Source organism: Lissotriton helveticus, assembly GCF_964261635.1.
Source record: "Lissotriton helveticus chromosome 1_1 unlocalized genomic scaffold, aLisHel1.1 SUPER_1_unloc_51, whole genome shotgun sequence".
In the NCBI taxonomy this organism is placed as follows: Eukaryota; Metazoa; Chordata; class Amphibia; order Caudata; family Salamandridae; genus Lissotriton; species Lissotriton helveticus.
Genome location: NW_027611694.1, coordinates 402,733 through 426,192, shown reverse-complemented (window position 1 = coordinate 426,192; position 23,460 = coordinate 402,733). Strand labels below are relative to the sequence as shown.

The following is a 23,460-nucleotide window of genomic DNA, read 5'->3' as shown; positions in this document are numbered from 1 at the left end:
ACTAAACCTATGCCCCTGCTCCTTGATATTAAGGATAATTGTGATCCAGGCAAGGGGAACATTGCTAGTGGTTATAAACCTAAAGTAACCATACAACAGTTGCTGCTGGAGATATCAGGAGTAGGTTTGGAGTCAAGTTTGGGATCTGTTATTACCACCGGGATTTTGGGAGAATCACCAGCCCTAACGCCTGTTTTGAAGCCATATACCCAAGAACTGACTTTAGTTGGGTCGAACCCAGAGAGACCAGATACTCATGCAAGAAGTGCTCGGATCCCAAGTTTGGGGGATGTCGTTTATTGTACATCAGTCATATCCCCAGTCGTAAGGGCATGTAGCCGAGATGTATCAATTGAGGGGACAAAAGTAGTAAAACCGGCAAATACCCCTCCAAATTTAACATTGATATCCTGGAATATCACGGGTCTGCCAAAAAATCATTGTGATCCTGACTGGTCCAACTACATAGATTCCAGTGATATCTGTTTTCTCCAGGAAACATGGGCCCTGGAAATACCGCATAGAGTGTGATTCAGGACTTTTAATATAGAGGCATGTAGGAAGGTGGCTACCTGACTATGGTTACCCCAGATTTTTTGCCTGTGTTTAGCTGGTTTTTTGACTTAGTTGACCTGGTTCCCTGCTAATCAGGGCCCCAGGCCATCTGCTCTCTCTGTAAAATGGATTCCATGTACCCTAGGTACATACCAATTGGAAATGGACTCCTTGTCAGCCCCTGTAGAATGCACTATAGGTGCACAGGGCACAGGAGCCACTAAGGCCTACCAGGGGCTGCAGCATATCTTTTGCCACCCCTGGCTGGTTCTTAAATTGACACAACTGGCTGATCACTCAGCTGGGGTAAGGTGGTGTACACACCCCTTGCTTAGATATAGTATACCTATGTCTAAACCTATATCTGAACACATGTAAACCTGTGAGCCACTCCTATAGACAGGCCTCACCAATCCTGGAGGCTGGGTGCATGGTTTTTATGTGAGATGGAGCTCTAGCATGAGCTGAGCCTGTCTGCAGCCGTCGGGAACAAATCCCTAAGCTGTTTCAGGATAATGCCATACCATATACTATTAAGTGCCTTATAATCCTCGCGGTTATTTAGCAACTCTGGTTTGGCTTTATCAAAACATGTCGTGTAAGGTGTCATACGCTTTGGAATACCATCCCCTCGCCAGTTCTGGCGACGGGGATGGCATTCCACCCCTCTAGAGGGGTAAGACATGTTACTTCACTTTAATGCGGTTGATTTCTCCAAAGGCCTTAAGATCCACAAAATGGATGCCGCTGCCACAGACAAATGTCTGGACCCCTGGAGCTGACCGAAACCCAGTCAAGGGGGTCCTGGACAAAGGGTTTCCTGTCACAGGAGGGTGTCACCGCCCTCCAGACAGGAGATAGTGTATTGTAGCAGGGAGGTTTGAAAGAAACCAGACACTGCCTGGGGCGCACAAGGCTGCCCCTTGCATAATCCGGCCAAACCGGTTCTGGGGCACTCCAGCCCTCGTGCCAGGGCGGCCTGGATCAAAGGAAGGGGGTGTATCCACCCACTTCCTGGGTCCCACCCATAGGAGGGGACCTAGCAGGTAATCACGCCCACCAGATTCGAATAAGAGTGGGAGCAGTGCCAATGCACATCAGATTTCCTGGAAGAAACATTTGAAACGATATTCTGGACCCTTCGCCCTCCATCTCAACGTGGAAGCCCGAAGAATCTCCCTTGTGGTCAAGGAGTGACCACCCTGCAGCAGCAGGCACCATCCAGCCCTCGACGTCTACTTAGTTGCAGTTCCCGCCGGAACTCGAGCGACTGAGATCGACGAGATCAAGCCTGCCCAGCTTCTAACAGCCCGATCCACAGTCCCTGCAAAGCTGAGACCCGTGGAGGCGACCGGAAGCGTGGGGCACGCCATCTTGAAGTGACCACGAGACGCTGACCGTGCAGCCCACGAGTGACCCTCGAAGCTGTACACCGGGGTTTGAGAAGCCCCCACCCTGAGCTACTCCTGAGCCGAAGTTCAGCCCTCCACACTCGACGAGTGCTGCGTGGGGCCCTTTGGCACGATTTGGCTCAACGCGTTGGCCCGGTCACTTGCCGGCTGGCTTGTGGTCCCTGTGCCGACGAACTACAAAAGAAGACTCGTGATTCTGGTTGCTCCAGATCCACACCAGCTCCCCTGAAAGGGAGCCCCGACTCTGACCTTCCTGGTCCGAGTGAGACGCCATCTTCCAATCCCGCGTGGATTGCTCTTACCAAGGCTTGTTTGCTCCAAACCGGAAGCCGACTGCACCGACGGTGAGAGCCTGCGTGGGACAGATCGTGACCTGCTCCTGGACGTCGCAGATGCCCCAGAGCCCACGTGACAGCGAAGAGAAGCGCCTCGACGACCACCTGATTGCGCCCGACATTGCCTGGTTCCGTCCTGGTTCCACCCTGGTCACTGCTGAGTGACCCAGACTCTGTCCCCTCTGCTTTCAGGTACTCTACAACTTGAGTCCACCCTTGGACTCCACCGGACACTTCGTCTTCACCCTGCCTGCAGCCCTTTCAGCTTCAAGCACCAAGAGCCTGCGTGTCAAAACCCGACGCCACTTCGACCCTGTGCACCCACTTCCTGTGGGTGAGGTAACTTTGCTCCGCCGGTGTTCCCACACTGGTGCACACCTCTAGGGTCTGTGTGTTAAGTTTTGTTCCTCTAGGTTCAGCGGAAGTGTCCTTAAACTTTAACTATTTGACTTTTACGCACCATTGGTTAACATTGGTGCATGCGTGCGCTTTCCGCACATCTCCCGAATCCCGAGGGCCATTCCCGACTTCAGCATTGCTTGTCCTGACTGCTCCCAGCGATTCCCTAGGCCCTAGGCCTAACCACTGTTCGAGTGGCCTCTCTTATACCACTTGTTTAGTATATGGTTTGAGTGGCCCCCCGCCCTCATCCATAATTGTGCAACTTTGTATGTTTAAACAGTGCTTTTGATTTAACGCTTGTGCCCCTTTATTCATAAAGAATACTGGGGATTGTTTTTAGTAATAAACACATATATTTTTATAATATATACTTGTGTGGTGTCCTTTCATTTGGTATTACAGGATTGTATGTGGTAAAACAGCTCGCTTAACACGACCTCTTAAGTTAAGCCTTTAGGCTGCTTAGTCCATGCTACCCCTAGGATAGCTTGTCTAATAAGGTTGACTTACAACCAGACACCATAAGGGGATTGTTTGGTCAGGTAGTAGGTGGTTCCAGAATTGGAAACATCCCCTACCAGGCCAACTTCTCACATTGGTGAGCAGCGGTGCGGATTTGAGCTTGCTGTTGTTTTACCATTGCAATCTTTATATCAAATTGAAAGATCACATCAAGTACCTCTAGGTACATATAAAATCAAAAGCTTAGCATATTAAGTTCTACTGAACTTAGTAGTTGTAGGTTGAAGGGAGTAGCACACCCCTGACTACAACTCACTAGCAAGGTCCAGTAGGAAAACACTTAGTGTAGGTAAGTGCACCACTTACACCTCACTAGTAACCATGTCTGACACAGGAAAGGCCTCAGGGTCTAGTCCTGTGACAGTTGACCCTACCAAGGCAACTTTTGGATATGACAAACTAACCCGCAGAGACTTGATTGTCTTGTGCAAAGCAAGAGGGTTAAAAAGGGGCAGAAGCCCCACCTGCCTAATCCTGGTAGAACTCCTAGAACAGGATGACTTAGAGAAGGCAAAAGCAGCTTCCCTAGATACAGGAACTGGAGGGAACCCCCCTGCAGTTGATCCCCTTGAAGAGGAGGATGATGATGACTTGGATGAGGACTCAGATGTTGAGGACTTAGGAGTACAGGATCAGGGTAGCCAGGTTCCAGTTGGTAGGCTTAGCCAGGCCAACTTGGACCTACTGGGGAATGGAGAGGGCCAGCACCTCCCCAGAACCCAACATGTGATTCTCCCAGGCAACAGAAGAGTGAGATCTCCCTCAGGGGACTCTCATCTTTCTAGTGCCTCCAGAGAATCAGAGAGAGGCATGAGTGCTTCTCAGAAAGCTGAGCATAGGGCTAGAATGAGGGCTGTCAGACTCCAGATAGAGAGAGAGGAGGTAGCCCTGAGTCAAGCTAAGCTTACCTTAGCCCAAGCTAAACTTGCCTTGGCAAGAGAGCAGAAATTGTGTGGCTTAGATGCCACTGGTGGCAGCAATATTCCTAAAGAGAAACCCAGGTCCTATGATAGTAGAAACCTGACAAAGATTGTGCCCCCCTTCAAAGAAGGGGATGACATCCACAAATGGATGACTGCTCTTGAGAGAGCCTGCATGGTACAGCAGGTTCCTGAGGAACAGTGGGCAGCAATCTTATGGTACTCCTTTTCAGAGAAAGGGAGAGATAAGCTCCTCACTGTTAGACATGAGGATGCAAACAATTACAAAGTCCTGAAGAGTGTTCTGATAGATGGGTTTGGCTTAACCACTGAACAGTACAGGTTGAAGTTCAGAGATACCCAGAAGACACAGACTCAGGACTGGACTGATTTTGTAGATTGTGCTACTAAGGCTCTGGAGGGTTGGCTACATGGCAGCAAAGTACATGACTTTACAGGATTGTATAATTTGATTATGAGGGAGCAGATCCTAAGTAATTGTCAGAACCAGCTCTTACACCAGCACCTGGTAGACTCTGATCTGACCTCTCCCCAAGAATTGGGAAAGAAGGCAGACAAATGGGTCAGAACCAGGATTAGGCCTAAGAATCAGGACAGTAACCAGAAGAAGGAGTCTACCAAGCCTCAAGATAAGGGTGGGGATAAAAGTAAAGAAAAGACTTCCCCAGGGCCCCAAAACTCCAAGGATGGGGGTGGGTCCCAAGACACTTCTTCAACTGAGAAAAAACCCTATTGTTATCCCTGTAAACAGGTGGGGCATTACAAAACAGACAGCTGTTGTCCCAAGAATAACAATAAAGAAAATATACCTCCAAAGCCAGCTTCAACACCTCCTGTTACTGTCAGCAGTAATCCCCCAGGAAGTGGAAGCACACCCAGGAATCTGGGTGGGTTTACTTTTGGAAATCAGGTGGACCCTGGCCTATCCAGGTCCCCATCACCCAATGATCTTGTTTATGAGGCTGGCATGGGGTTTGCCAACTTCTCTGCTTGCCCAAATACTTTGAGCAAGTATAGACAAGAACCCATCATCAATGGTTTAAGAGTTGAAGCTTTCAGAGACACAGGGGCTAGCATCACCATGGTGGCTGATGGCATAGTCCCCTCTAAGCAACTTTTACCTGGTGCCACATACCAGGTAATAAACATTGATGGCATCCAAACAAATCATCCCATGGCAGTAGTAAGTCTCAGCTGGGGAGGTGTCACTGGCCCAAAGAGAGTGGCAGTGTCCCCAAACTTGCCTGTAGACTGTCTACTGGGTAATGATTTAGAAATCTCAGCCTGGGCTGGGGTTGAACAGGAAATCCATTCTAGGATGGTAAATTCCAATGGAAAGGTTAGTGGGGCTGTAATGGCTACAGCCCCAATTCAAGATGTCCTTCCTGAAAAGGTTGGTAGGGCGGAGATACTCCCTGCCCCATCTTTAGCAAAAGCTCTTCCTGAACAGAATAGCAAAGCTGTTATGATAACAGCAGAAACCCAAACTGAGTCTCCTCCTGAAAAGGTTGGTGGGGCTGTGATGGCCACAGCCCAAACTCAAACTGATATGTGTGTTGTGAAGCCTGAAATGATGGATAACTCCACACAAACTGAGAGCATGGAGGAGGAAGAGAAATCTCCCCCTCACCAGACGTTAGGACAGGATCAGCCTCCTCAGGGAACTGATCTTACCCCTGATGAAGGAACTGCCCCAGAGGTTGTTAGGCCTGGCCTGACAGAGCCTCTGATGTCAGTGGACCCTTCTCAGGTGGGACCCAGTCTGGAGCAGGTAACCTGCCCCTCTCTCCCTTGCCTTAGCCAGCCCAGGGCTGCAGAGGACAAGAAGGACAGTGAGACCCAGAGGGCCCCCTGTCAAATAAAGCACCCCCATCAAAAGATTAGGTGCACCAAAACTAGTAGCCCTAGTAAGGTGAAAACTTTAAAAACTCCTGAGGGAGCCCCCTTAAAAACAGTTAGGGACCTCCCCCAGATGGATTCTGTTGGGCACAGCCAAACCTGGGACCCAAAGGGCCCAAACCTGAACTGTCCCTCCAGCAAGCCAAACAGAGGGACCCAGCCTCCAGCTTTAGGTAGCCAGAGGTTGACCCTGAGAGCACAGTGCAACTCAGTTAAAGAAAGAAAGGCACACATGGTGGAAGATAATTGGAGGAAGCTAAGCCCTAAATTAGTAGAGCCTCACTTCAATACTCCATATCCAAACCAGCCTTTAACTTTGCATAAACACACCCAAGGTAGTGATTCCCTATGGTGGAGACCCTCTAATACCCAAAGGGTGAGGGACTGCTTAGTGGACCATGAGACAGGGGGTACCCATGCTAGTGCAGGTACTTCCTTATATGGCCACTCAGGCAATATAGGCTTACCTGGCCAAGGATAGCCTTATCTCCTTTCGTTTGGGGGGGGGTTATGTAGGAAGGTGGCTACCTGACTATGGTTACCCCAGATTTTTTGCCTGTGTTTAGCTGGTTTTTTGACTTAGTTGACCTGGTTCCCTGCTAATCAGGGCCCCAGGCCATCTGCTCTCTCTGTAAAATGGATTCCATGTACCCTAGGTACATACCAATTGGAAATGGACTCCTTGTCAGCCCCTGTAGAATGCACTATAGGTGCACAGGGCACAGGAGCCACTAAGGCCTACCAGGGGCTGCAGCATATCTTTTGCCACCCCTGGCTGGTTCTTAAATTGACACAACTGGCTGATCACTCAGCTGGGGTAAGGTGGTGTACACACCCCTTGCTTAGATATAGTATACCTATGTCTAAACCTATATCTGAACACATGTAAACCTGTGAGCCACTCCTATAGACAGGCCTCACCAATCCTGGAGGCTGGGTGCATGGTTTTTATGTGAGATGGAGCTCTAGCATGAGCTGAGCCTGTCTGCAGCCGTCGGGAACAAATCCCTAAGCTGTTTCAGGATAATGCCATACCATATACTATTAAGTGCCTTATAATCCTCGCGGTTATTTAGCAACTCTGGTTTGGCTTTATCAAAACATGTCGTGTAAGGTGTCATACGCTTTGGAATACCATCCCCTCGCCAGTTCTGGCGACGGGGATGGCATTCCACCCCTCTAGAGGGGTAAGACATGTTACTTCACTTTAATGCGGTTGATTTCTCCAAAGGCCTTAAGATCCACAAAATGGATGCCGCTGCCACAGACAAATGTCTGGACCCCTGGAGCTGACCGAAACCCAGTCAAGGGGGTCCTGGACAAAGGGTTTCCTGTCACAGGAGGGTGTCACCGCCCTCCAGACAGGAGATAGTGTATTGTAGCAGGGAGGTTTGAAAGAAACCAGACACTGCCTGGGGCGCACAAGGCTGCCCCTTGCATAATCCGGCCAAACCGGTTCTGGGGCACTCCAGCCCTCGTGCCAGGGCGGCCTGGATCAAAGGAAGGGGGTGTATCCACCCACTTCCTGGGTCCCACCCATAGGAGGGGACCTAGCAGGTAATCACGCCCACCAGATTCGAATAAGAGTGGGAGCAGTGCCAATGCACATCAGATTTCCTGGAAGAAACATTTGAAACGATATTCTGGACCCTTCGCCCTCCATCTCAACGTGGAAGCCCGAAGAATCTCCCTTGTGGTCAAGGAGTGACCACCCTGCAGCAGCAGGCACCATCCAGCCCTCGACGTCTACTTAGTTGCAGTTCCCGCCGGAACTCGAGCGACTGAGATCGACGAGATCAAGCCTGCCCAGCTTCTAACAGCCCGATCCACAGTCCCTGCAAAGCTGAGACCCGTGGAGGCGACCGGAAGCGTGGGGCACGCCATCTTGAAGTGACCACGAGACGCTGACCGTGCAGCCCACGAGTGACCCTCGAAGCTGTACACCGGGGTTTGAGAAGCCCCCACCCTGAGCTACTCCTGAGCCGAAGTTCAGCCCTCCACACTCGACGAGTGCTGCGTGGGGCCCTTTGGCACGATTTGGCTCAACGCGTTGGCCCGGTCACTTGCCGGCTGGCTTGTGGTCCCTGTGCCGACGAACTACAAAAGAAGACTCGTGATTCTGGTTGCTCCAGATCCACACCAGCTCCCCTGAAAGGGAGCCCCGACTCTGACCTTCCTGGTCCGAGTGAGACGCCATCTTCCAATCCCGCGTGGATTGCTCTTACCAAGGCTTGTTTGCTCCAAACCGGAAGCCGACTGCACCGACGGTGAGAGCCTGCGTGGGACAGATCGTGACCTGCTCCTGGACGTCGCAGATGCCCCAGAGCCCACGTGACAGCGAAGAGAAGCGCCTCGACGACCACCTGATTGCGCCCGACATTGCCTGGTTCCGTCCTGGTTCCACCCTGGTCACTGCTGAGTGACCCAGACTCTGTCCCCTCTGCTTTCAGGTACTCTACAACTTGAGTCCACCCTTGGACTCCACCGGACACTTCGTCTTCACCCTGCCTGCAGCCCTTTCAGCTTCAAGCACCAAGAGCCTGCGTGTCAAAACCCGACGCCACTTCGACCCTGTGCACCCACTTCCTGTGGGTGAGGTAACTTTGCTCCGCCGGTGTTCCCACACTGGTGCACACCTCTAGGGTCTGTGTGTTAAGTTTTGTTCCTCTAGGTTCAGCGGAAGTGTCCTTAAACTTTAACTATTTGACTTTTACGCACCATTGGTTAACATTGGTGCATGCGTGCGCTTTCCGCACATCTCCCGAATCCCGAGGGCCATTCCCGACTTCAGCATTGCTTGTCCTGACTGCTCCCAGCGATTCCCTAGGCCCTAGGCCTAACCACTGTTCGAGTGGCCTCTCTTATACCACTTGTTTAGTATATGGTTTGAGTGGCCCCCCGCCCTCATCCATAATTGTGCAACTTTGTATGTTTAAACAGTGCTTTTGATTTAACGCTTGTGCCCCTTTATTCATAAAGAATACTGGGGATTGTTTTTAGTAATAAACACATATATTTTTATAATATATACTTGTGTGGTGTCCTTTCATTTGGTATTACAGGATTGTATGTGGTAAAACAGCTCGCTTAACACGACCTCTTAAGTTAAGCCTTTAGGCTGCTTAGTCCATGCTACCCCTAGGATAGCTTGTCTAATAAGGTTGACTTACAACCAGACACCATAAGGGGATTGTTTGGTCAGGTAGTAGGTGGTTCCAGAATTGGAAACATCCCCTACCAGGCCAACTTCTCACAAGGCAGTACCATCGGCCAGAGATAGGCCATCAGGGGGGCTTACAGTATGGGTAAAAGTGTCTTTGGAAATAAGCATCACGCTATTAAACATTGACTCAGCTGACATATTGGGGCTAGTAGTTAAACTAAAGGATGGTAGGCATATCTCTTTATTTAATGTATACAACTGACCATGCGGGTTATCAAAGGAGTCTGCAATTTTGGAAAAATTAGATAACTTCTTAACCAATTGTGTAGACACACCAAGTATTATAATTGGCGGAGACTTGAATTGTAACTTCGAGTCAATCTTAAGGTTTGGTGACGTTTTTGGAGATGAGGATAGGGCTAATAACATCCCACCCCTATCTTACATGGAGGGAGTGCGTTGCACGACCTTAGCAGTCCAAATAATGAGATTATTAACAGTGCATGGACTGAGGGCCTGTAATGGCCGTCTCCCATCTGATTCCCCAAAGGCTCCAACCTTTGTCAAAAACAATTCCAAAAGCCGTATTGACTATATTCTGGTATCCTTTGACGTTTGGCCCTACCTAACAGATCTTGAAATTATGCCTAGGTTTGAAAGTGACCACCGGCCACTACATTTATCAATAGGCTATCGACTGGTTCTTAGCATTAGTTCAGTGAAGGAGCACTATATCTTGGACAACAATATATCTTGCATGCAGGGAGTGTGTTGCACGACCTTAGCAGTCCAAATAATGAGAATATTAACAGTGCATGGACTGAGGGCCTGTAATGGCCGTCTCCCATCTGATTCCCCAAAGGCTCCAACCTTTGTCAAAAACAATTCCCAAAGACGTATTGACTATATTCTGGTATCCTTTGACGTTTGGCCCTACCTAACAGATCTTGAAATTATGCCTAGGTTTGAAAGTGACCACCGGCCACTACATTTATCAATAGACTATCGACTGGTTCCTAGCATTAGTTCAGTGAAGGAGCACTATATCTTGGACAACAATATTAATGATGCCCCATTAATGAGTAACAATAGGCGCTCACTTAAATGGGCTAGCCTATTGGGTAATGGATAAGCATTATCAAGTATTTATCTGCTCTTTGCTGATACATTAGCAAGCCATCTGATCCAACCGGTAGGGGGTAATGACTTTGTTGATCTGCATACTGGGTTTTTTTCATCTCTTGTACCATATGTGTCAAAAATGCCCCCAAAAAAGCGGCTAACTAAAATTACCTCTGTTGGTACTAAACCTTGGTATAATAAAGACTGTCGTTTAAGTAAGGCCTCACTTTTAGAGGCAATTAAAAACAAAACATCAGATGTGATTAGGGCATTAAGGAGGGAATATAGGAGGATTCAGGCAATTGCTAGAACAAATTGGGATGAGGATTGTTGGGAGAACATGCTATTGGCTGCAAAGTCTAAGGATAATGTGGGCTTTTGGAAACTAGTTGCAAATGAGAAACTTGGAGGTAAAACATCTGATGACGTGTTTATTGACGAACAGACATGGGTTAACCATTTTACCCACCTATATGAAGCCCCAGAAAATATGGAGATAGCTACTGAGGATTGCCCATGGCTAGTAACCTGTACAAGTACCATAGTCTTTAGCCTAGAAGAAACTGAGCAAGCTATTAGCTCAGTTAAAAATGGTAAAGCACCAGGGCTAGACAAAATACCCGGGGATCTGTACAAGCATGAGACTAGAGTCTGGGCACCATATATTAATCAGCTTTTTAACATTCTAGTTACTGATGTAAACTTACCTGATAGCTGGAGGGGTGCAGAAATCCTTTTAATTTTTAAAAAGGGAGATAGAAACGATCCGTCCAACTATCGTCCCATTTGCCTTTTAGATATTTTACAAAAGATATTTTCGAGGCACCTCTTAACTCGTATGAACCTGTGGATTGATGAGAATGAGATCTTCACTAAGTTCCAAGCAGGTTTTAGAAGCAACACAAGTACAATTGACTAAGTTTTTAGATTCTGTTGTCTTTGTTGTCTTTGTTGGAAGTATGTTTTTTTATTGAAGGGGCACATTTATGTAGCTTTTGTTGACCTTAGGGCAGCTTTTGATTTAGTTTTGCATGATCGTTTATGGGATTGTTTGGTTGCGTTGGGATTACCGACTTGTTTACTCCAGCAGATTAAAAGATTGCATGATAACAACTATGCTAGAGTGCGCTGGGGTCCAAATGGGGAATTAACCAAACCTGTCCCAATAAAGCGGGGAGTCCGCCAAGGGTGTGTGTTGGCTCCCACGCTTTTTTCATTATTTGTTAATGACATTCCAGCTTATTTAGAAGAGAGTAATAACGATTCACCTAAGCTGAATGGAGTGAGGGTACCAGCACTCTTATTTGCGGACGATACAATCCTGGTCTCGCAAACGCCCATTGGTCTGCAAACCCTTTTAAATTCCTTCCAACTGTATTGCAACAAGAAAGGTTTAGAAATAAATACAAATAAGACCAAATGCATGGCCCTCAATCCCCATAAATCTTTCAAGGGACATTTTTTCTTAAATAGTCAAAAACTGGAACTTTTGTCAAGTTTTTCCTATTTGGATGTTTCTCTAGATTCGAAAAGATCATGGAAAACCCAAATTGAAAAAAATAAAACTATTTTTACTCAGAACACCCTACCTATTATAAAGAGACATGGGGCGAGCCTTAATAAATCAATATCACCAGCACTTGAAGTGTTTACATTTAAGGCTCAGTCTGGTGCTCTTTATGGAGCAGAAATCTGGGGTATGAATGCTGGGAATCTCTTTTCGAAAAATGAAAATAATTTTTATAGAAGCATTCTGAGATTGCCCAAACGCACCCCACTTTTACCGCTATTTTTAGATTTATGCATGAAACGCACGGACCATCTTGCAATATTACGTCCACTCTCATACTGGGTGAGACTTTGGGGCACACCCAAACTTGCAGATTATAGAGATGGTCTTTTGGAAGTGAAGAGCCTGGGCGTTTATAATTCTAATCCTTGGTTGAAACATTTTCAAACTTGGCTTTGCAGAATAGGGCTGTCTCATTTTTGGGAAGACCCTTCGGGTCTGACACAAAGCTGTAAGAAACAAGTAAAGGTAAAATTGTGGGCCTACATAACTCACAATCTCCTAAATGACTACCCATGTGGATCCATCACGAGTAGTTTTCTTGCATTTAAGGACTCCCCACACTTTGAGGAATTTTTAGATGAGATACGATCACCACTGGCTAAAAGTCTATACCTAAAATTTAGGTATGGAATACTCAAAACAAATGTAATGCTAGCAAGATGGGAAATGTCAACGGGGCAACCAAAGAGTGCAAAATGTATGAGTTGCCAGTCAAATTCTAGAGAGGATGATAATCATATTCAGTTTTTTTGTACTGCATATGATCTGGCAAGGAAAGGATGGATCAAGCCCTTGTGTAATGCTTTAGGTATAAGATCGTATGTTGAAGCATATAGGATTGTCAAAACGGACACTAGTGAACTTGTTGTGTTCTGTGTCAGCAGATTTCTATTGTCAGCAAGCTTTTCCCGTAAGAAATTGGGTTTAGACCTATAAATGTCCAGGCTCTGTGTATTCTTCGTGTATATGTTTGGTCTGTTCTGATTATTTGTTGTACATTGATGAGCTTCACTACTGGAATATTATCTTTCGGAACTGTACATAAAAAAGTTCCTTTTAAACTAGTATTTAAATTAATATTTTATGTGCCTTTTTAATTGATGAATTTTACTGTATTTTCTGCCATCCCGATTGGTTATCTTGTATACATTTTATTTTCCCCATCGTAATATGTACTTTGTTGTTTTGCATGTATCTTTATGGCCATAATGTGCCAAAATAAAGATCAAATGAATGAATGAAATAGTGAATTCCACTGAGCTAAATGGGCACAGCGTCAGTGTACAGTGGAATTTAAAGTGGTGATTACAACTAGGCGAATTCCTTTGTTCAATAAAATGTCCCTTCCTAGATCACTGGAAAAAGGAATAGATTAACAGTCTAGGTGGGCAGGGGAGTAAATAACATCTGATAATTCATTAAACGTATTACAAATATCTCATTGTGATGCCAGCCTTTGCCACAGAAATTGTAAATTGATAGTGTTGGCTGCTTCTGAGAATCTGTGTCACAATATATGTGCAACATGTGTTTCTTTCTTAAATATTAATTACGTTTACTCTCACATCCATGAGCTTCAGTAATCCGAAGCTCCCGATCTACAGTGTCCCGAGCTGTTTCACCACTATCAGAAATGATAGTCAACTGATTTCCTGGCTTGTTTTTGTTAATACTTTCTTTGTGCAAAGTATAAGGTCACAAATATTTTTTCTTTGTTTTCATTTACAATTTTTGACTCCATTTCTTCAGGTGACAGAAGCATGAACAGAAAAAAGAAGGTTTCAATAAAGTGAAACACAACGAAAAGGATTATTTCAAGGAAAGTTAAAACATTCTCGATCTCTTGAGAAGAAACACATTCTATGTGCCAGGAATGGTGAGGATGTTGGTGCAGAAGAAACTGGTGAATGTGAAAGTTGTCAAATCCCTATAGTAAAATGGTCATAAATGTTTACCAATGTCAGTAACTGAGATTGTGGAGAACATTGGCCACAACTGATACCTACACAGTGCACTTGAGAAAACTCAGTGCTGTAAATTCTGTTTGATGGTTTATGAGAAATGCTTTGGAGATGCAAACCCTCCCCAACAGATCAGTATCCGTAGACGTAAAACATGCTAATAGGCGAAGATGGCAATGTTTATCAAATGTTCCTGAGTGGTGAGCACGGTCTTGCCACCTTAATTATATACCAATTATATACGTCGCTGGGGGTGTTTCGCTGTAACGAGGGATGTGGATGGACGCCGGTCGTTTTATCAGGAACGACCTGCTGGAATACAGTGCCCATACCCCACTCCCATGGACTAATAGGACTTCCAGTCCTCCACTAGATCTATAGATCACTCAGTAGTTGACCAAAGAAAGGTATATAATTAAGGTGGCAAGACCGTGCTCACCACTCAGGAACATTTGATAAACATTGCCATCTTCGCCTATTAGCATGTTTTCAGTCCAAATATCTTAAATTCGACATTGCTAAGAAATAACACACATCAGGAGTAAAGTTGCTGGGAAGGCAATCCTTGGACTCCAGTTCCCTTTACATTATCCTGCCTTCAAAAGCGACGTATTATAAGACTTAAAGCCCTGAAGAAGTCCCGGCTTGGGACGAAACGCGTCGGCTGTTTTTGTTTCACTACAAATTGAAAATTAAAGATTAAAAGAAGACTAACAACATTCCTTCATGTTATATTTCTTTATTGTGCTCAAATACTTTTTGCACTTGTTATCTTATTTGTTGTGGTGCACCTTTGCGGTTGTTTTTCTATTGTACTAAAATTCCTTGGGGAATAGGCACAGTGATGATGGGTGCCATTCGGTGTGCACACAATCCCCTTTACTAATTTAAGGGATATCGAATATCTTTGGGAGAAAGTTAGTCAGGTGCTGACTCTAGGAAGGGTCCATCATTGCAGTTTGTTGCTTACTACAGTATCCGTAGACGTGTCGTGATGTGACAGAACCTTCAAAAAGACTAATATCCTTGGTTTACAAACGCAAGCTTTTATCTCCGTCTTCTGGGGACAAAAGGAAAGAAAATATTATTTAAAAGAAAGTCATTGTAAATACGCTTTCTCAGATGTCGTTACTGCAAAGATGCTGGATTATAATTTCCTTTCCCCCACCAACTCTGGCTCTTGAGTTTGATCTGAGTGGTTTCAAAGGGTCCTGTAACTCCAAAGTGATATGTACCTGTCTTAGCCACTTAGCAAAAAAGCATATACTGGCACAGAAAGTATAAAAGGGGTCAGTGTTACGCTATTGATAATTCATAAACCACCCTGTCATGCCCTAATCATCTGTCATTACTTGTATAAACAAACATACCTTACAGGCAAACACTAAAGCCCAAAGACCTTATCAGTGCTTTTAAAACTCCTAATTCAAATGTTATAAACTGGAGTCACTAAATGAGACTTATTAAACATGAGAGAATTCACCCGGGATTAACTTGGAGAAAATGAATCCATGAGAGGCCTCTTAATCAATAAAAGGGCTTCCTCAGTGAAAGTTAAAAAGACAAGAGAGATAGGTGCCTTTAAAGGTAGGGAAATGATCTCCAGGTAAAAACTACCATTAGTTAAATACATATGTTAAGAAGAGCATCTGAAATGTATTTTAAAATTTAATGCTGAGTTGTAACATAAACAAGTACACAATCAGAAATCAGATTCAGTCTTAAGATGACATGTATCCAGGAACAAACCCAACTTGGAAAAACAAACAACTCGAATAAGAGCAATGACTGTGAGAACAGCTTAAGTTATCAATCCCACCTCACTAAACATGAGAAAACTAGCTCTGGACGAAAACCCTATCAGTGTCCTGAATGCCAGAAAGTCTTCACTCGCAAATCCAGCCTTACGGTACATGAAGGAACCCACACTGGGCTTAAACCGTATCAGTGCCCTGAATGCCAGAAAAGCTTCAGTCAGAAATCCAGTCTCACTTTACATGAAAGAACCCACACTGGGCTCAAACCGTATCAGTGCCCTGAAGGCTGTAAAAGCTTCAGTAGCAAATTCAATCTCACTTTACATGAAAGAACTCACACTGGACAAAAACCTTATCAGTGCTCTGAATGCTGGAAAAGCTTCAGTCAGAAACCCCATCTCATTTTACATGAGAGAACTCACACTGGACAAAAACCTTATCAGTGCTCTGAATGCTGGAAAAGCTTCAGTCAGAAATCCAGCCTTACTGTACATAAAAGAACCCACACTGGGTATAAACCGTATCAGTGCTCCATGTGCCAAAAAAGCTTCAGTTTTAGTGGCAGTCTGATTCGACATCAGGTAACTCACGCTGGACAAAAACCTTATCAGTGCTCTGAATGCTGTAAAAGCTTCAGTAGGAAATCAGCTCTCTCTCAACACGAGAGAGTTCATACTGGACAAAAACCGTATCAGTGCTCTGAATGCTGGAAAAGTTTCAGTCATAAAGGCAGCCTTACTGTACATGAAAGTACCCACACTGGGCAGAAACTGTATCAGTGTTCTGAATGCCAAAAAAGTTTCTATCAGAAATCCGGTTTAACTCTACATCAGAGAATCCATACTGGGCTCAAACCGTATCAGTGTTCTGAATGTCAAAAAAGTTTCTATCAGAAATTCAATTTAACTCTACATCAGAAAATCCATACTGGGCTCAAACCGTATCAGTGTTCTGAATGTCAGAAAAGCTTCAGTCATAAAACAACAGTCACTACACATGAGAGAACTCACACTAGCGAAAAACCTTATTAGCTCTCTGAATGCTGAAAAAGTTTCAGCCGGAAATCTGGTCTCTCTCAACCTGCGAGAACTTACCTGGAAAAAACGTTGTCATTGTTCTAAATGCCAGGGAAGGGACTGCTGGAGATTCAGTTTCATTTAACAAGAGAGAACCCACAACGTGAAAGAAAATGAGCAGTGCTCTCAATGTGACAAAAACGTCCATTGTAAATGTAAGCTTTCTACATAAGAGAGACAATGTGGGAGAATAAAAGGTGCTCACTGTCAACCCTGAGGAGGAGCTTTCAGCATCACAAAACCTTTACATGAAGCAGCCACAAAAACACAGCTCCATTGATTGTCCTACAAACTGTCCACTCAGAAAAGCACACAGCGAGGGATGGAAATGCTCGAATTAACCTCATTGTTTTGTAACTATTTGTGGCCTCATCCAATTCAGCGTGTTTTGTTCCCTGAGTGTTTATAAGCAATGACTGACCCACAAAGTCCATTCGATCCTGAACTTTGAGGCCACGCCCCCAAGGATCTGGAATGCATGTAACCTCGAACTGTTTTCAGCTTTAATGAGCCTCACCAGGGGGCTGCAGCAGGAGTCCCTTTGTCGAAGGTCTCTATGGAACCAACCATCTGTTCATGTCTGTACCACGTAGGGCTGATCATTGAGAAAAACTAAAGGTGATGGATGGACTGGTAGTTAATCTCGGCACCATCCCGCCACATTCTCTAGTCTTTGTGTAACTACAGACAAGGTCAGCCATATGCAAACCATTCTTGGCTCCATTCTAAATAGTCCTAATGACTTCTGTTCCAAAAGGACACAGCCTCGTATTACAAAGATCCACACGAGTGGCCTCTTTCCATCTTCTTTTGTTTCAAATGGAACCTGCTATCCCCTTAACCATGCCTCAGGCCTGCCAGGTTCCATGCTTTCGCTCTTATCATCAACCTTGAACCATCTCCATAACTTGGAAGCTCCGAAGACTTCGCAGCTGTTGTAACTGCTTGAAGTTTCCCACATTTTGATGGCCGTGGATTCAGGTTCAACTTGATAGCCCAACTCTACTCTGTGGGAACTTTGCACTTCAAGCCACTTCTGTGCAGCTCGTCACCTTCTGAGAATGATTCAGCCAAAAACCTTGCTTCAAATTCCAGTGTTAATCATCACCAGAGACTAAACGTACCTTTGTCCTCTCGAGTATAGCTTCCGAAGTCAGCTACAATTTTATAGGTGACTTCCTGATTGATTCAGTGGATCTGCTTTTTTTAAAATTAATTTACCTTTTTATTTTGGTTTTGACAGTGGTTTTGATAATTAGTAATGATTAAATCACAGCCCTCCTTTAGATTTTGCTTCTGAATAATTATTAAATATTCTTTTTGATCTAAACTTGGTTTGAATCTTAAAATTCCTTGTCTATTTTTAATAAACTGTATTGAAATGTGTAACTTCCACTGTTACCAAAAGCGAACTAAGAACACTTGGGTAGAAGACACATTTACCTTTGCGGACCAAAGTTTGGGAAAAGCAAAGCAGGCTGACTCCAGAAAGCACACTAAGGTTACTCTCTTAGGTGGCATCTGCACCAACTGGAGATGCAAAAAGCAAAGATTACGAGGGCCGCTGTTGGTATCTGTGCCCCCAGAATTTGAGACTGCCACCCTCTCAGCCTCAAACAGTTGAAAGAGCTAAAGATGCACCCGTCAGAGATTCATGTCTCAGCAACTAAGACTGCTCGCTCCTGTCATACAACACTCACACTGTTACCTGAATCACAATCCCTGTGCAATGTACAAACTTTTACATAAACAAGTTGTGTTGTGCGTTGTGAACAGGCTTTCACCCCCCTTTGTATGTAAAAGAGCTTCTGTGATCAGACACCCCAGGCTCCCATTTCTTCTAGTGCGGATGATAATGTGAGAACTGTAACGAGGTAACAAACAAGGGCTGCATTGAGAAATAATCGTCTTCCAAATCACACAGTAGTTTGTAGTTCTTTATTAGTCTTTTATATGTACATCCCCCATCCCATTCTGCAAACATTGGACATCACCTAAGTTGCCGTGTGTTAGACCTGTCAACCCTAGGGTGGTCTTTCCCAGTGTTTTTTTGCCCTTGCCTCATTTTTCCCGCCATCTTTTTGTTGGCCCTTAGGTCTTCTGGCATCTTTTTCATGGCTAATCCATGTTAGGGTGCAGGTGCTCTCTACTTCAAACATGGCTGCCACTGGCCCCTGCTACTGCAGCGTGGTCTTTTTAGTGTAGCACCCTAGCTGCCAGTAGCTGGCTGGATCCCCATACAATGTTGCAATACCAGCCACCCATCCCCTGTCCATAGGTAGAGTGGGGAAGCTCCTGGAACCTTCCAGAAGAAAGGCCGAGCTGATTTTTGCCGCCTTAGAGAGTGGTCACCTTACCTGGGCATACTTAAGCAAGGGAGGGAACTTTTTCTAGTCAGTTGGGGCATCACTGACCTGGGGAACCCACGCAGGAGTTTTAGGCGGGAGGGCCTAGTTAGGAACTTATGCTACTGGGAGTGACAGGATTTAGGTGCTGCCTCTTAAGCTCGGTGAGGTGTCCTAAACTAGCCCCCTGATCTGGCCCAGCGGTAGGGAACCCCAGGGTCCATCTGCAGTGACTGAGGAAAACTCATCAAGCCTTCAACTCAACCCCCCCCTCTCTTCAAGAAACCAACATCTAAGGGCGCAGAACCATCCAAGCGCCAATAAGACTACTTTCCTTTGACCAGAGACTGCTGGGGGATCGACCAGGTACTGGACTGTGCTGCCCTGTGCACCCCCTGCCTGCAGTGGGCCCTCCTTGCCCCACTTGTCTCCCCTTGACTGAGCTGCTTTGCTAACCATCCTGCCTGCAGTCCTTGCCAAGCTGTGTGGAAAGCGCTATATTCTGCCCCCTCTGTGCCCCAGCGCTGTTCTGACTGGGCTAGCTGCATTCCTGACTGGAATTCTCCACCAGCGCTGTGGCCTGACTACCCCCTCTGTCGAGCGTGGGTTCATCACTGCCTAGAATACCGATTGCTCCCCTGAGCTAGCTGAACTGACCCCCACGAGTAGCGCTAAAGCGCCTGGACGCCCTCTTCACGAGGTGCCATTGAACCCCCTCTCACCGCTGCAGCCCGGAGCTGGTCGTGTCATCTATGGCGCCTGAGGAGATCTCCTCATCATCGTGGCTCCGGCGCCATTCTGGTAGCTCCCCCGAGGCGCTACCGGCCTGCCCGCGCGGCTGCCTGCCGTCGCGCTGTGACCCGCGCCAGCTGTGATCTCCCCCTCGGCGGCCCCCATATGTGAGGAGAGGGCCGCCGCATCAAGTGAATCAGGCCGCGGTAGGCCTGAAGCCAGAGTGCGCCTCACGTGACCGGGGAGCTCCTTCGCCCGCCCCTGGGCGCCGCGCTGCCATTGGCTCAGGCTGACGCGCCCTCGAGGCGGGCGACGCGGTTGGCGAGAACAGCCCCGGCCCCGATTGGTCCCCGGGCCGGAGCTTTGCCTGTGGGCCCGCAGAAGGCCCGGACTCATCCGTTCAGCCCCACATGCTGGTCTCGCCTCGTCCCCGGCGCAGGTGCCCAGAAGCTACACCTGCACCGCGCCGGGACGAGTGAGGCCCCGGGAGGGTCGAAAACCCCTCCCCTCCGTCAGTGCCTGCGCAAGGGCCCCGGAGGGCCGAAAACACAAGGTAACCCCCGGGGAGGAGGGCGGAAGGCCAAGTAAGGCCCAGAGGTCGCCCCTCCCCTGGGGAGAACTGAGACTGGGCCCCGTTGGCCCCTAATGTGCCTCTAGAGTCTGGGAGGCCTTAATTGAGTGTCTAGGTGACTCGGGCCAAATAACTGTGCGTGCCTGGAGTGCAGGCTACTCTGAATTAACTGTTTCAGGCCTACTGGGTGATAAGATCGTCCAGTCATTGACTGTTGGTGTTTAGTGGCCGTCTTAGGTGGCCTGCATTGTTCATGCCTGCTGATAAAGTGGTTATTTTTTCCCTGTACTGAATTTATTGCAGGGGTGGGCCTCTACAGTTCCTGATGGGGTCGAATTCTGATCCTTAGTGATTTATGCCAGTACTATTTTGATGATCTGACCTTGGCTACTAAACTGTTGATATTTACAAGAGAAAATGTTTATATTTGCTTCCTGAATGCTAGTCAATGGTTTATGAAAGTACCATTTTAGCCTGCTGAATAGTATAACGTGACAGGCTGCGTTACTTCAAGTTTTCTGCTTTACTGAAAGTATTTAATGAAATGTTTCATCATTTTACAGGAAATGCATTTTGAAAGGCGTCCATGAAATGCTTTAATGTGGTACTTTAATGTAATGCTGATGATTTACTAATGCATTGATTGTCTTGATCTCAAGCTTATATAAAAGATCTTGATTTTCAAACACAACTACTGGTGTGGTCTCCATTATTGCGCCCACGTCGTGTCTCAGTGGATGCGTGTGTTGCCCACCACTGTCTAAGTTTGCAAAGTGTGTAGGAACCTGTGTTGACCCAGCATTCTTGCCTACGTCCTAGAATCTTTCTTTCAGTTTATCTGGGTCCCCACCTGACAAAATGGAGTTCCAGCTGGCTGACCTTGATAAGTACACGGTAGTGCAGTTAAGGGAGTTTTGTCAGGGGATGGGGGTGCCGGTGGGAGCGAGAGCTGTAAAAGAAGAGCTCTGCACCGCCCTGAGGGCATGGGTAAGGGCCCACCCAGAGGAGGAAGAGGATGGGGAACAGGTCACACAAGGGGAGGCGGACACTCAAGAAGACCCAGGCCTACTCAACATTGACATGTCCGACAATGTGTTGCCAGGAAGATGTTCCGGGGCAGGGAGTAGTGTATCAAAGGGGAGTGCATCGTCGCAGGAGTACGAGGACAGGAGGGAGGAGAGGCGATTGAAGTGGGAGCTTGCCAAGTTAGAGCACGAAAAGGAGAGAGAAAGGGAAGATAAGCAGTTTGCTATGGAGGAAAGGAAGCTGGCGCACGAGCTTCAGCTCAAGGAAATGGAGCTGAAAGCATTACAGTTGGGTGCGCCAGGGAGTCCTAATCGTGGTAGCGTACCAGAGGCTCATCAGGAGCCCAGATTCTGGTTACCTAAGGAGGTGATAGCGAGCTATACCAAGGGGGATGACATTGCCAGGTGGTTGGAGGCGTATGAAGTGGCCCTGACTGCCCATGGGGTGCCCGAGAAACATTGGGGAGGTGGTTTGTACCGGTATATACCTCCTGATGTCAGGGACACCCTCCTGTATATGGATAAGGCAGACCAGTTTAGGTATTCCCCCATGAAGGAGGCGCTCATTAAACATTTTGGCCTCAACCCTAAAAGGTATCGCCAGAGGTTCCGTGGCAGCCATAAGCTGTCCACGCATAATTGGGTGGATTTCTTTGAGTATGCCCGTAAGGCTCTGGATGGTTGGGTGCGTAGCAGTGAGGTGCGTGATTTTGAGGGTCTGTATAACCTTTTTTTGAGAGAGCACCTCCTGGATAAGAGTTTTCCGGAGCTGCACCAACATCTGGTGGACCGCAAGCTTACTGATCCCCGTGAGCTTGCGGAGGAGGCGGATACTTGGGTCAGCACCCGGGTGTCACACAAGGGCCCCGGGGGAGATGGCCCGAAAGGCGGACAGGGCACCCCTCAGAAGAAAGAGGGTGGAGATAAAAGAACGGAGTTCTCACGATGCCCACAAACTAGACAGTTTGGGAGAGAAGTAGGTACCCCACCTCAGAACCGTTCCCCAAAACCCACTTACCCTGACAAGAGTCAGCAGCCAAAAGTGGTCCGGTGCTATGAGTGCGGAGAGGTCTGACACTACAAGGGAGATGCCCAGTGTCGCAAACGACCCCCAGCCTCCACTGGTGGCAAGGGGTGGCTAGCGTAGCGCTTGGGTTGGAGCTGCCCCTAGATAGGGAAGGGGAGTGGACAGGCCTGACCCTGGTTTCACTTGGGGAGAGAGAGATGGTCCCAGTGATGCCCTTACCATCGAATACTGCTAAGTACCAGCAGAGGGTGAAGGTCAATGGGGAGGAGGTGGATGCCCTGAGGGACACAGGAGCCAGCATGACCACCGTTGTGAGGCGGCTGGTGTCCCCTGAGCAAGTAGTACCTGATGTGTTCCATCCGGCCGTGTTGGCTGACGGCAGTATGAGCTACTATCCCGTGGCTCAAGTTCCCTTTGAGTGGGGAGGAGTGTCAGGCCCGTTGAGAGTTGCGATCAGCCTTGCCTTGCCTGTGGACTGTCTGCTCGGTGATGACCTCGAACATACCGCCTGGAAGGAAGTGGAGTTTAAGGCCCACACTGAGATGCTGGGGTTACCAGGGTGGACTTGCGTAGTCACGCGGTCCATGGCTGCCCGGCAAGAAGCTCAACCTGGGTTGGAGCCTGAGACAACGGCCCAACCCAGTGCCGGTCCAGAGGAGAGTGTTGTGGAGGACACACCCCATGTGATGGATGGGGAGCCCACTGAGGTATCCCCGGAGTCCGTGGAGGTGGATGTCGTTCCCGTAGGGGACTTGCCGACCCTTGCCGAGTGGCATGTGGAAGGAGGACCTAACCAGGAGGAATTCTGTCGGGCGCAGAAGGAGTGCCCCACGCTTGAAGGCATGCGGCGACAGGCCAAAGCCCAAGCGGTCAACCAAGAGACCGGCAGTTATCACGTGTATTGGGAGGATGGCCTCCTGTACAGTGAGCCAAGGGTTCCGATGCATGGATCCTCGAGGGCCTTAGTGGTCCCCCAGTGTTACCGGGCCTTTTTGATGGAACTGGCACATGAGATACCCTTAGCCGGACACCTGGGCCAGGA

The 23,460-nt window shown here is 47.3% G+C and overlaps 1 protein-coding gene across 1 annotated transcript in view; it reads left to right on the top strand.

The window, feature by feature from the left end:
- The window catches only part of LOC144806178 (uncharacterized), a 151,899-nt gene extending 133,841 nt beyond the window's left edge, over positions 1-18,058 (top strand). Inside the window, 1 exon segment of the mRNA XM_078672600.1 lies at positions 15,577-18,058. Coding sequence (XP_078528726.1) covers positions 15,577-16,673 — 1,097 coding nt within the window. The 3' untranslated portion in view covers positions 16,674-18,058.
- Positions 18,059-23,460: the final 5,402 nt, after the last annotated feature.